Source organism: Podarcis cretensis (genome assembly GCF_951804945.1).
Source record: "Podarcis cretensis genome assembly, chromosome: 7".
Classification (NCBI taxonomy): Eukaryota; Metazoa; Chordata; class Lepidosauria; order Squamata; family Lacertidae; genus Podarcis; species Podarcis cretensis.
The window spans coordinates 76,126,166-76,140,340 of NC_137176.1; the positions used below are offsets into that span (position 1 = coordinate 76,126,166).

General features: G+C 43.4%; 1 protein-coding gene across 7 annotated transcripts in view; it reads right to left on the reverse strand.

Annotated features, from left to right (window-relative positions):
* Positions 1-7,268: 7,268 nt before the first annotated feature.
* Positions 7,269-14,175, reverse strand: part of TRPS1 (transcriptional repressor GATA binding 1) — a 245,911-nt gene continuing 239,004 nt past the window's right edge. For all 7 annotated transcript variants that reach the window (XM_079984153.1, XM_079984158.1, XM_079984156.1 and 4 more), the window contains one exon: positions 7,269-13,034. In XM_079984153.1, the coding sequence (XP_079840279.1) occupies positions 11,973-13,034 (1,062 nt within the window). In that variant the 3' untranslated portion in view covers positions 7,269-11,972. The remainder of the gene's footprint in view (positions 13,035-14,175) is intronic.

A 14,175-nucleotide genomic window follows, 5' to 3' on the forward strand; every position in this document is an offset into this window, starting at 1 on the left:
GCTGCTGCCAAGGTGTTAATACTAACCTGTAAGCCCCTATAGAACTCAGAGCCAGGTTAATTGAGAGACCACCTTATCCCTTATACTCCCAGTAAATCGCTGCAGACTGTGGAATAGTTTCTCCTGACAAGTTTCCAAGATCTCAGAAGTTCACTCCACAGTAACTGGGAGGAGGCTGTTCTGTGGAACGCCATTCCTGTCGATATACAGAAGGCACTTTCTGAAAACAACTGGAAATATTTTTGTTCTGACAGGCTTTCCCAGCTGGATAAATGTCGAGTGTCCACTTGTTAGGCTTTCATCTTGTTTAAAATGTGTTTGTTGTTTTGTGCTACACTGCAGCGGTTCTCAACCTGTGGGTCCCCAAATGATGTTGGATTACAACTCCCATCATTCCTAGCCAGCATGACCAGTGGTCAAGGAATGATGGGAGTTGTAGTCCAACAACATCTGGGGACCCACAAGTTGAGAACCACTGCGCTACAGTATCAGCTGTTTTTAATGCAAGGGGCCTCAGGTTCAATCTCTGATATCTCCAGGTTGAAGCTGTGAGAAACCTCTGTCAGTCAGTGTTGGCGACACTGGGCTAGATGCACAAATGGTCTGTGCCTCAGTGTGAAGTAGCTTCCTATGTTCTTGCTGCCCACATAAGCATCTCAACAGTTTTTTCTTTCATGTTTTAAGGCGTTCCTTTTGGGTCCTTTTCCATTGCTACTTAAGAGGAGGAGGGAAAGGGGGGGGGGCTTTTAGATGATACAGAGCTCCCGTTTACAGCAGGAGCGTAAACTGTGAAGAAGTTAAGATCCGTTCGGCGTGAGCTGCCTTAAGGACAGCGGTCCTTGAAGTCATTTTTGTTTTAATTGCACCATCTTCCATATCACTTTGAAATATTTCAAATGCAGGCTGGGAGCCCGTCTCCCAAACAAATGAGACCAAAAAAAAAAAAAAAAGCTTATGAAGAAAGGAAATTGCAGTATAATGGAACAAATGGCTCCCAGCCATACCACTATGGGCTGTGTGATCTCATCAGGAGCAAATATGTTAAGCTGCCTTGGATTTGGTTAGCGTTGAAACAGGGGGTCTCTCTGAAGGAAGCAACAAGGACATGCGGCGGTGGCATCTTAGTAGGTGGCACATGCATTTATTTATTTAAATGAGAGCCAGGATTTAATTAAAAGTTCCCTCGACTGCTGGAGGGTCCCTGTCCGTGGGAGGTTCCAGATGAGATGTCCCCATTTCCTGAGGTTGGGCAACGCTTCGCCTTGTGGAACGGCAGAACTCGTGACCCCACTATGCCGGTCAGATTACAATGTCAATGTTTCCAACCCTCCCTCTTACCCCCTCTGCCTCACCCTCTCCACCCCCTGCTCCAATAGCTGGCCTTTCCCCCTCCACACTTCCTGCCGTTGTGAACGAAGGAATGCCGAACATGTTCACTGACCAGTTCAGCAAATGCCTCCTCTTAGCCTCCAGCTGCCTGCTTGCAAGTGAATGAGCTTCGAAAAGGGCGTACTTCCTTTTGCGTTTTGTAATGCCAGAGTGGAGATGATACATGGAAGCTGCTAGGAGAAGAAAAAGAAGAGTTTGGATTTGATATCCTGCTTTATCACTACCCGAAGGAGTCTCAAAGCAGCTAACATTCTCCTTTCCCTTCCTCCCCCACAACAAACACTCTGTGAGGTGAATGAGGCTGAGAGACTTCAGAGAAGTGTGACTGGCCCAAGGTCACCCAGCAGCTGCATGTGGAGGAGCGGAGACGCGAACCCAGTTCACCAGATTGCGAGTCTACCGCTCTTAACCACTACACCACACTGAGGATGTGCTGGGAATATCAGTAAGGCTTACCAAACCATGCTTACCAGGGGTGCTCCCTATTTCCTGGGACTTGTTTAGATTTCAGCAGATAATTTCTGGATGCCTTGTGTGCACATGTGGATTTTTAAGACTTGAATTAAGCGTTAGCCCTGCTCCTGGATTAATTTGGGACTGGATCTGGGGTGGGTGGTCCCTGGATTGGCCCAGGGTGAGTGAGGCTGCTCTCAGTGACAAGGTTTCCTGCTCTACTTGGCCTCTCATTGTAGAGGTATTATAGGAGAATGGAAGATAAAAGACCTGCTGGGCAATCCCACATGGTTCCTGATCCATGGCACTGGAGAGTTTTGGATCAGGAGGCCAGGTCCCTCTGCCCAGCTCTGGTTGTACCAAGATCGGATGGGAAGACGGATCTCTTGTCTCTGCAGAACTTCCAACTGTACCTTGGCATTACCAGCACCATGCTCTAGCCAATTGAGCTATCCAGCTGGGGTGGAAGCTACAACCAGTAGTATCCCTGTCACTGGTAGTGCGTGTATTCCTCTGGAAAAGGACATCTTAGGGACAAGGACAGGGTGGAGGAGGACTGTCCAAGGAACTGCTGACCACAGAGCCTAGGGCTTGCTGATCAGAAGGTCGGTGGTTCGAATCCCCGCGACGGGGTGAGCTCCCATTGCTTGGTCCCTGCTCCTGCCAACCTAGCAGTTCACAAGCACATCAAAAGTGCAAGTAGATAAATAGGTACCACTCCAGCAGGAAGGTAAATGGCATTTCCGTGCGCTGGCCACATGACCCGGAAGCTGTACGCCAGCTCCCTCGGCCAATAAAACAAGATGAACGCCGCAACCCCAGAGTTGTCCGCGACTGGACCTAATTGTCAGGGGTCCCTTTACCTTTACCTAGCTACCAACAACAGGCCTGATTTGGGCTTCTCTGCTGTGCGAACCTGGAGCTGGTGAAGTGGAAAAAAATGGCAGGTGCTGGGGTTCCAGCCCTCCCTACACTTTTTGCCTTGGCCAGAACAAGTGATGGGGCTTGAGGTGCGGCAGGCAATCTGCTATTCCATTAAGCACCACTGCTGCCCATTCAGGAGTTTAGTTTGCTGGTAGTCTACCCAAGCACCATTTTTTTTTTTATTCCATGGGAGCAATGTTCTGTGTTCTATCCCTAGTTTTGGCTACCAAAAGACTGGGATACTTGGAAAAGTTCATCACTTTGGAATAACTTTGCTGGGAGAGGGAGGAGCAGTTAGGCACCTTCTGCCCTGGGTGGATACAGCTACCAGCTGCTGGATTTTGTGATTAAGAACAAATATATTGAGTTTGGTTAATACCTGCTCCCCTAGCCCAATTTCTTCTTGTGTTTTGTCTTTTAGATTGTAACCTAGAGCAAGTGGATGGACTGGGGTATGGCTTATTTCTGATATTTGTAAATATTCTGTGAGGCCCTCTTTTTTCTTTTTTCTTTTTTAAGTAAAGTAGTACAACTCAAATCTGGGGTGGGAAATCTGTGCTCCCCCCCCCCAAAAAAAATATATTGTTTAACTACAACATTCTTGACCACCAGCCATCCTGACTGGGAATGACCTTCACCTGGAGCACCAAAAGGTTCCCCATCACTGATTTAAGTAAATGAGCCATTGTGGGCAGAACACTAGGCTATGACCCTATTCAGCTAATAATAATAGTAGTAGTAGTAGTAGTAGTGGTAATAATAATAATAATTATAATTTATTTATACCCTGCCCACCTGGCTGAGTTTCCCAGCCACACTGGGTGGCTCCCAACTGAATATTAAAAACACAATACAATACAGCATTAAATGTTAAAAACTTCCCTGAACATGGCTGCCTTCAGATGTCTTTTAAAAGTAAGATAGTTGCTTATTGCCTTGACATCTGATGGGAGGGCGTTCCACGGGGCAGGCGCCACTACCGATAAGGCCCTCTGCTTGGTTCCCTGTAACCTCACTTCTTGCAGTGAGGGAACCGCCAGAAGGTTCTTGGCACTGGACTTCAGTGTCTGGGCTGAAGAAGTTCAACGATCAGCCTGTTTCTTAGACAGACCTATCAGACCAGGTTGCTGTGAAGATAAAATGGTGGTGATCAACACTGTATATCAGAGGGAAGGAAATTTGTGGCCCTCTAGATGATGTTAGGACTACAGCTTCCATCATCAATAACTGTTGGTCATGTTGGCTGGGGCTTCAGGAAGACGGGTCACCAAAAATATCCAACAGAGTCCCTGTTCTTGGTTTACTCCACCACAAGCACCTTTGAGGAGGACCAGGATGGAAATGGAACCAAAGGGCAGCTGAGGAAGGAGTTTTCTCTCTGTCCTGCATGCTTGGTGGGGATGCTGGAAAGGAACTTCTCAATGGCTGCTTCCAAACTTTGGAACTCGCTTCCTACAGAAGTTAAGACTGACTCCTACTTGTTTTTCTGCTGGTGGGTAAATACCTTTCTATTCCGACAGGCCTTTAGGAACTGACTTTTGAGGAAAGGGCTGGTGTTGTGATGTTTTCATTGTTATCTGTATTTAATGGATTTTAAAATACCATTTTAATCATGTTAGTGTTTTTTAATTATTGCCTTTTCTATAGCTTGCTCCATTTTATCTGAGTCCCAAACAGGACTCAATAATAAGACAAAAAAGAAAGAAAAAAGAAATTATAGAAGGGAACTTCAAGGATTTGGTGCAAAGCAAGGGCAATGTTCTTATTGCAAACCAATGGGAAAACGTTTTCTTGGAGAACACCGTCCTTTAAGCCCATACAGATTTTGCTGAACTTTAATTCCCTTCAGACCCAGACAACATGGCCAATGGTCAGGGATGATGAGAGCCAGAAGATAGATCCCCCTTCTATAAACTCTGTTGCCACATGAACCAATTGGTGTGTGTGTGTCTAGTACAGGTTAAGGGACATGAGTGGTGCTGTGGTCTAAACCACTGAGCCTCTTGGACTTGTCGATTGGAAGCTTGGCAGTTTGAACCCCTGAATGGAGTGAGCTCCCGTTGCTCTGTCCCAGCTCCTGACAAACTAGCAGTTTAAAAGCACGCCAGTGCAAGTAGATAAATAGGTACCACTGTGGCGGGAAGGTAAACGGTGTTTCCGTGCACTCTGGCTTCCGTCACAGTGTTCCATTGTGCCAATAGCAGTTTAGTCATGCTGGCCACGTGACCTGGAAAGCTGTCTGTGGACAAATGCCGGCTCCCTTGGCCTGAAAGCGAGATGAGTGCCGCAACTCCATTAGTCACCTTTGACTGGACTTGACCTTTACAGGTTAAGTGCTAGTTTTCTCTTGCCTTCTCTACATTATCCTGGTATTGGAACCGCCCCAAAAAAAGACTCCAAACTTTTTTTGCTTTTTTTTATAACTGGTGGTAAAACTTTATTATTCAAGTTTAGATGTAACAGACATCTTTTTGCTGCCTGAAGAATTCTTTTGCATAAGAAATACACCAGGAACATGATTGTGAGTAGAAATGAACATGCATTATGAAAACTGGGGAATGGAAAGCACAAATAGAGAAAACAAAACTGAATACCCCTTGTATCGTAACAGACAGAATAGCCATGAGCATCCTAGAGTCAGTCCAGAGCTATGCATTTAAAGGGTTCTTTTGGGAACATCACATCATTATTTAGCTGTAATTCCTGCATTGCATTGAGGGGACTAGATGATCCTTGATTCTACGATTCTGTAGGCAAGACGTCCATTTTTTTGCTCATCCTTATATGACAATGGTATTTTGAGATGCTGTATTTTATTCCCTCTCTGGGAAAGGAGGAAAAACATGTCTGGAAAAAAAGTACAGAGGCAGCCCTAGCATGAAATAAAATGAAACAGTAACCAATGGTGGTGAATTTTAGGTGCACTTAAGGGTTGAAGACTGAGGGAGAGGTTTAACCCCAAAGTCACAATCTAATGGAAGGTCTGCTGCTTCCCTGTTGAAAAAAAGTTAAGTACGTACTGTTCTTGCACAACTCCCAGTCTCCCACTCATTTCAATAAGGCTTGTGCAGTAGAGCACCAAGGGGGATTGTGTTTCATTTCAGCTAGTGGTAAAGACAAGCGGTCACTTGGATTTTCTGCCTGAAGCACCACAATGTCTTGGGCTACAGAGACTGAAAAGGAACCTTGCACTACAAGAATACAGAACTGGATACATCCAGGTATTTTAGGAAGAACCTATGGGGAATGTGATGAGATCACACAGGTTAGCTCTGTCCTTGTGGTGACACCCTCGCCGTCTCCCTGTTTAGCCCTTGTGGGAAGAGGTTCTACACTTGACATTGGCCAAACACAGACTGTAGGGTTACAGCTAGTAGGTGTGCTGTGGGGAGGACTAACCCCACTGAATTCTTTCAACAGTTGGGGAAGTTGACTGAACCCTCCTAGTACCCTATAGCAGAGAAGAATCATGGTAGCAGTGATTTGGGTCTGGACCTTCTCAGAATTGTGGCAGAAGTGGTGCATGTTTGAATGTTCCCAATCATTTAGTGGGGGCAGGGGGCGGGAAGCATCTCAGAGAGTAAGGCTGAACTAAAATCCATTTTCCTGATCCGCTCGTTTTCTGCATGTCACAAGCTTTTTTGTTTTGTTTAACATGATGGAACATTCAAACTGTAGCCCTATGTGTGTCTTCTGACATTCCGGGAAGGGCGAGTGTGCCAAGATATGTTCTTAAGGCTGCAGACCTATGCACATTTACCTGGAAGTAGGTCTCATTGAATTCAATCAGATTTACTTCTGAGTAGACAGGTATAAGATGACACTGAGAGGGTGCACTTATCCAGAAGCAAGCCCCCATTGAACTCAATGAGACTCACAGGATTGTGGTGGAAGAGTTGTAAACTGAAGTATGGAAGATCGTGTTATGTGAGGTCAATGAAGATGCAAGTATCAGTGGCACTTTCATCCACCCATTTTTCTAAAGAAATAATTTCGAGAACATCTCACTATGGCAAGCCACAAGCAACTTGTCAATCTAAACAGGCTGAGATAATCTTCTTAACAGTTTAAGGTGTTTTTTAAGGTGTTTTTTATACTTAGGTTAAATTTTACAGTAAAGCCCTAAAGAAAGGTGTATTTCTTTGTTTTAGATCCCCAGCCTTTGCCAATCTGGCTGGGGATAATGCGAGCTGCACTTCAAAACTCCAAAGGCACCATGTTGGTGAAGGCTGTTTTAGAAGCTAAGCTGCACAGCAATAATATTTCTCCAAGTAAAACTCTAGTGTTCTAGACCTGGGGTCAGCAGTATAAAGCCCTCAGACCACACCTGCCTCACCCAGGCTTTTAGACTCAAACTGTTTTCCTTCTGGAATAGCTCAGGCCTACAAATGGCAATGAGTGGGGCCTAACCTAACAAGGCAGGTGGTATCAGGTAACCCGATACACGGACAGTTATTTAATCATATTAAATAGTAATGCAATACATGCCAATTTTGCAACGATTTAAAAAAGGTGTAGTGCTTGTCAATAATGTCAGCGCCTTTGGTTATGACACTGGGAGGAGGAAGTTACACTAGGGAGTAACCCGTGTTCAAAACTCCCATTGTTCTAGACACATTTTGAAACAGGGAATTTCATTAGTGCAAGCAGTTTCTGAGCTCTGGGCTCAGTACACAGTACTGCGCCTAGGATTTCAGATTAAAATGGCAGAATGGAAGGAAAGGAGGACCTTTTTCTGCCTCCCCACTTCCAGCTACTCTCTGAAGACTGGAGAATAGACTCTCTTAAGAATATTAAGGGGTGGGCAGGGGAAGGACTAGACCATGAGAAAAATGAGCATAATATTTTAGCTGCAAGCTTTGTATTCTTGCTATAAAAGTGTTCCTAGATGTTCTGTTGTTGCACCTATAACCATAACCTATTTAGCTCCTAGCTTTCATATCTCAGTTTCTAACTGGGTTGAATTTTGCCTGTATCCTCTTCCCTATAGCTCCACAAAGAAAAGGACTAAGGACTTTTTTTTTTAAGTTGAACTTTCAAGGAGGAGGGCATATCCCACCAGCTGTGCTGCAAAGCATGCTAGAAAAAAAAGGAAAAGATGAGCCCTAATACACAGAACTCCATAGAGTCCATTTCCTATGAAGCATTCTCCTGGAAAGGGATATCTTCCAGCAGTTGAGAAACTTTAAAAACCAAAACAATGCTGATATTAAAAACCAAACCTGCTGATATTAACTAGTTAAATTTCAGCACAGTTAATTTTTGGCATTTGTTCTGAAAATCTGATATAACAATGGCTGTTTTTAATGGAACACTGTGTCACTAGAAAATGGATTATCTCTTTCAGCTCCTGCCATAGACCTAAGCGTTGTTGGAGGACAACTGCTTTAAAAGCGCTGAAGCACGGCTGATCATATTACATGAGGCTGATGAAAATAAAGTGGCATTGGCACTCCCACCTACTACAACTTCCCAGTATTCCACAAACATTCATTTTCATGATTCCTTTCTAGGGATATGGATTAACAGCCTCCCTTAACCAAGAGGATGAGCAAGCAGTTGCTCAACACAGCCTTGAGCTAAGAGCAATTCCCCTTCTTGGTTAGGCTTGCAGAACTTGTGACCTGCCAAGCCAAAGGCAGCCTACTATCCATGCACCCTGAGGGATTGCCATACGAGACTGCGGGGGTTCTTTGGGCTTGGTGAACAACAGGCTTGGGAGGAATTATTCAATAACAAGTAAGAAATGCAGCTTCTGTAACACTGCCAAGGTCAGCAAGACCTGTGGCAGTCAGGTATGGGAGTGCTTCTCATGCAGGGTGACAGTTCCCATATTTTGCTTTCAATATCAGTGCTGGGTGCATACCGATTTACAAACAGTAACTGACCACGATGTACATGGGAACCTGATCCAGCTGGTGGTTTAAATAGTTGCCTATATTATCCTGTCAAATTAGCCGAGTAATTTTTATCCGTTGTCTTCGTAAAGCTTTAAAAGGAGAAGTGATAAAACGCCTCTCTGGACTTGGCAGAAGACTACAGATGACCAAGTTGCGACATGGTTACATTATACACCGTGGATAAGTTACCACCTGGCAAACGGTCATCTGTTTTCACCCCTGAAAACGATGTTCTCCTCTGCCAAAACCACGCTTGATTCCAGCATGGATCCCTACACCTTTCAGGAGGGTCCTGTGTGGAGTGATCCTGTGCAATAATAAAATTATGTTGTGTTCATTGAGACTTTTACTCCCTGGTAGATGTGTTTAGGAATGCAGCCGTAGTTATTGGTTTCAGAAGACTTGGAAGCAGAGACATGATTTAGCTAAAATTGGGGGTGGCTTGCAGATTTCCTTAAGGGCCACCTCCAAATCTGAGCCCTGTACCAAAAGAACCACTAGTCAGACATGACCCTAACCTCAATGTCCTCTCTTTCTTTTCCCAGGTTTATTTTAAATGCTCATTTTCTAGATCAGATGATGCGTCTGACTCTTATTAAAAGTTAGTTTGAATTACATGAACATTTGTGATAGGCAGCATGTAAGTGGGATCAGAAGATGGCCCTTTAACATACCTTTCTGAACTGGGGTAATCTAGCCTTGATGGGATCATAGGAAGCTGCCTTATACCGAGTCAGACGATTGGTCCATCTAGCTCAGTACTGTTTACTCACTGATAAGCAGGGTCTCCAAGGTTGCAGACTGGGGTATCTCTCTCAGCCCTGCCAGGAGATGCCCGGGATTGCACCTGGGGGAGAGGAGGCTTCCCGAATGCAAAGCAGATGATGCTCTACCACCGAGCTACAGCCCTTCCCCATCCCCTAGAAACAATTTCCTAGAACATTTGAGAAAACAAAACAGGGGAGGGACAGGCAACTGGATATAAGACAAGACGTTTTAAAACTTCATTCGCAGCAACATTCAGGAACCAGTTGTACTCCATAACCTCGAGAGACTAAAGAGCCTGCGATGCGAAATAAAGAAGTAAAGCCCCAATGCAACAACAACAACAAAACACAAAAAAACCCAAACAATGAAGCGGCTGTGTAATATGGTAAAAACGGGAGTGCAATGCGACTACAGAATGCAATAAAAACCTTCAGTGCCAAGGAGTCGTATGGCACCTCTCGACATAATCTCTGAAATGTTTCATCTGAAACATAGACAAAGCAATAAAAAGAGGATATATGTTTATCATTTTAAGCATAACAATGTGAGTTAAGAGCTTAAGAATACAAAAAAGTACTTGGAATGAATCGTGCTACCCTTTCGCTTCCTCCTAAGTAGGCGTAAAAATATTCTCGTATTTCCTTCTTGCCATTTTCTTCTTCTTTTTCATCTTCTTCTCCCCCAGCAAATCATTAATATCAACAAAGTCCATTCATTTCATGTTACTGTTTACAATTTTAATGCACACACACACGCACAAATAAAAGAGACCTACTGCAATAGAAATTTGCTTCATTACCTTGTTTGCTACATTTGCAAATGTAAACAGAGCGAGGCTGAGCCAGCGCTGAATCTTATGCATGATGGAATATCTTTGTTGCATACGTACACTGTAGAAAATAATTATTCAATATGTCAGGCACCATTATTTGAAATGTAATACATTAATATTTACTAGAAAAATAAGTTTTTTTCCCTATTTGTTCTCCCAACTTCTTAAATGAAATAAGTTAATCTGACAGTGCATCCAGTAGCTTGTAATATCTCTTTGTATATCCCTTCGTAAAAACAACAACAATCAAAACTACTGGCTGGGCCGATATCGTGCAAATGAAGTGAAGTCTGTCCTTTGCAGATCCTTGTAGCATCTATGGAGGCTTGGCTAACAGCACCGTGAACCAATGATTGAATATTGAGTTATTTAGACCTATTTCCCTGAGCAGTTACGCTGAGGAGCTTTCCCTTCATGGGCTAGTTTTACAAAACCTCCCCTCTCTTTTTCTTTTTAAAGTATTGAAAACAAAAACAGCCGTGAAGGCAGACACGAGCAAAAGCTGGCATTAAGTCTAGTGAAGAGATTGACCGCTACATATAAATAACCAAAGGGCTTTTGGGAAAGTGAGTCATGCACTCAACCCTGAAGCGAAATTTAGAAAGAATAGCTAATGCAAAACATTAATACTACGCACATCAAATTGGTAAAGAAGCTTCCATAAAAGAGATAAGTCGCCAGGCAGAGCACTTTTCTACAGAATGTTACTCCAAAACCTGTATTTTGGCCAAAGCACGTTACTCAGAAACCCCTGAGATGTAGTTTGCAACCCTGGGGCCTGTACTGGGCTGGAAATTAACGAACACCAGCACAATATCTATTTTAAAGGGCCTTCTCGCATCTTTCAGACTGGAAAGGAGAAGGTCTGGACTACAAATATATAGGTTTTCTTTTTCTTTTCCCCGACACCAGCGCCATTTAACTTTAACCTTTCCTGAGATTCTTTTTCATTTTAAAAAAAGTTTTCAGATTGCAAGGTAAGGAGCATTACACTGAGGCTTTCATGATTTCGAATGCTCCTGATGATTGTTCCTGGGTCTGCAGGTACCTATTCAATCTACTATTGCACTAGACCTTGATAGATTGGGGAGTACTGTTGTAGACTGCAGGGCGATAGCCACCAAAATAGTAGCTACCGGCTGGTTTTGCATGAGTGACGTCTGGAGAAAACTACTACCTCCAGATTGCAGAAATGGTGGATGCTGTCGGATGCTCTAATAAGGCCAAAGTGAACCCAAATGAGGAAAAAAAAATACTACTAGATTTCTGGACATCAGTTTATTTAACAAGTCCATTTTGCTATACAGTGTGCATATGTTACTGTACACCTGCATTATACATCTTTGCATTCTAGCCAGCTACAAGAACGAAAAGCATTAGTTGTCTGATTAGGGTTTCCCCCCCTGAAGAGACTTGCCCTGATATAGTGTCTTCTGTATAGTTTTGGTGGACGGGTCCCAAGTAAATATCCCTTAACCCCCAATTCCAGCTGCCATCCATTTTGCTTTTCCTTCTTGGTAACTTTTTTTTTGTCTAGAGGAAGGAAAACGAGGGAAGAGAAAAGAACGAAGGATTGTATACTGGATAAGGCATGCTTGCTATATGAAGTGCTTAATAAGACATTACAAGCTATTGAATTCCCATCAAGGAAACCTATTTCTGTTTAATTGTGCTAAGTGCTAAGGTTTATTTTATTTTATTTATCTTTACTCTTTAGATTTGCCATTCGTTTCAGCTTGTGCATTGTTCCTGTGTAGGCCCCTCTGGATGTGAGTTGTGAAGTCATACTTGTCCGTGCAAAAATATTGGCATATGCTGCACTGAAAAGGTCCACTGTCACCATGGCAACTCATATGCAAGGCATACATCACTTCATCCAGAAAGACAATGCCACAGTGCACACACTTGGTTGACAGCTCATCTTGAGTACTTCGGTCAACTTTCTCTGTTTTGACTACATTCAAGGGACCTTCATTTTTTACATTTGGCGGTGCCTTCGCTTTCTCCTTGGAGGCACCATTTGCAGTTGGCCCAGGTCTGGAATGTTTTATCGCCAAATCTAGAGGAATGTCATTATCAGATCCGACAGCTGAAAAATGAGGAGGCAGATTAAAGGTGGGATAAGGCACATAGTTTTGGCAAGGATTTGGTAGGCCAGGCACATGACTCAAGTAGTGTGGATTCCCGGGAACGGACAGCTTATATTTACTCCAGAATCTCAGCCAATCAGCTTCACTTTGAAAGTCATTGTGTACAAATGGAAGCCCAAAGAGTGGGTACTGGTACTTTTCAATGGGGCTTCCGGGTGGCGAATAGTTCGGATGCTTAGCAGGTCTCATGTATTTCTCTATTGGGCTGCCTCTCTCTGAGCTTCCTTTTCCTTCTGATATAGAGGAACTATTGCCTGGGTCTCCGGTACTTTCCTGAGGACTTTTTATCTGAATGTGCAAAGGTTGCATCCTTTTGTGAATATCCAGAGTTTGGCTGACCAATATTGACTGCGGAGCAGAATGGCTTTTAGTCAATGAGCCCTGGGCTTCATATTTACTCAGGCTGGGAAGCTGGATTTCTCTCTGGTGACCTTCTGTTATATGATCCTCTGACCTCCTATCTAACGGGCTGCCGTTGACTTGTTCCTCACTGTTCCCTCTCTGCTGTTTGTTTAGCTGCTCAGCCTGAAGTGCCTCCGGGTTAAGGCGCTTTCTCGTTCGTCTCCTAATGATCTGCTCACCGTTGTTCTGCTTAATGATGTTTAAAGGCCTGGGAGTCTGCATATAAAACACAATAACATCATAAATAAAAGAGCATTGCTAAGCAAAGCTTTGCAGAACCGCTTGTGCAAATCCCCAGTTATAGTTGCTGAACCACATCAAGCCATTGCAGGGAAACAGCTTAAAGAAATGGCTTCCTCAAATCAGGAAGACAGAAGGTCAAAGCAAGCACTCCTTAATTTTATATAATTAAAAATGTGTCAACGCCCGCTTTCAATGGTTTAGCTGGTATCAAAGTGCTTTAGCCAGTATCAAATCTCCCCACCCTAACAACTTTTTGTTACTTTCAAGAGTCTCCTGAGTGCACAAAATTCCTAATAATGACCATATTGCCTGAGGATATTCTAAACTACAAGATCTTAAATCTGATCTTGGTTTGATCTCCCAGTTGGTAAGAAACCAAGATTTGTTGAAGCCAAACATGTGAGACAGAGAGGAAGGGAAGGAGGCACACAGCTTGTTGCTGGACTGAAAAACCATGGTTTATTGGACCGGGATAATTTCCTCTGCCTCCCTCCCTATTTTCCCTTCTCACCTTAAGTTACTTGGATATCATGACCCCTTGTTGAAGATCAATGTTTTAAGTGACTATGATTGTGACTCATGAATTATGCATATCAGCATTTTTAAACCAACATTAGACTAGACAGCATGCGAAACAAGCCAGCTTTCTTACCAGCACCAGTACCTTTACACAAGTGTTGCTAGCTTGATCTGGCTCCTTCACCCCACAACTTTCTAGCCTCTTTTTCGAAGTCAAAGAAGTTGTGTCGGTGATTGCCTCTCGAGCTTTATTCTATTAAAAATCTAATTTGGAATAAATATTCACTATGATTTAGGGGTTTAATAAGAAGTGAAAACTTTTATTTCATAAGAACAGTAGTGGTTGAATTTCCCACTCTATGATTCTAGGAAGCGCAAGCTCCCCCAATAAGCACAGAGGAACCGTGGGGCAGGAAATAAGATGATTATGATATAAGGTCCCAAAGTTCAGGCAAGTAAGTTGAACACTCAATTCTCTTTTACTAGGATAGTTTAAAAATGCTTTATGTATATCTATTGTTACATTAAATAACATCTCTGCATGAATATTTCTGCCTTTTAAAACTTGTAATCTTTGCTATACGCTAGTGTAGCA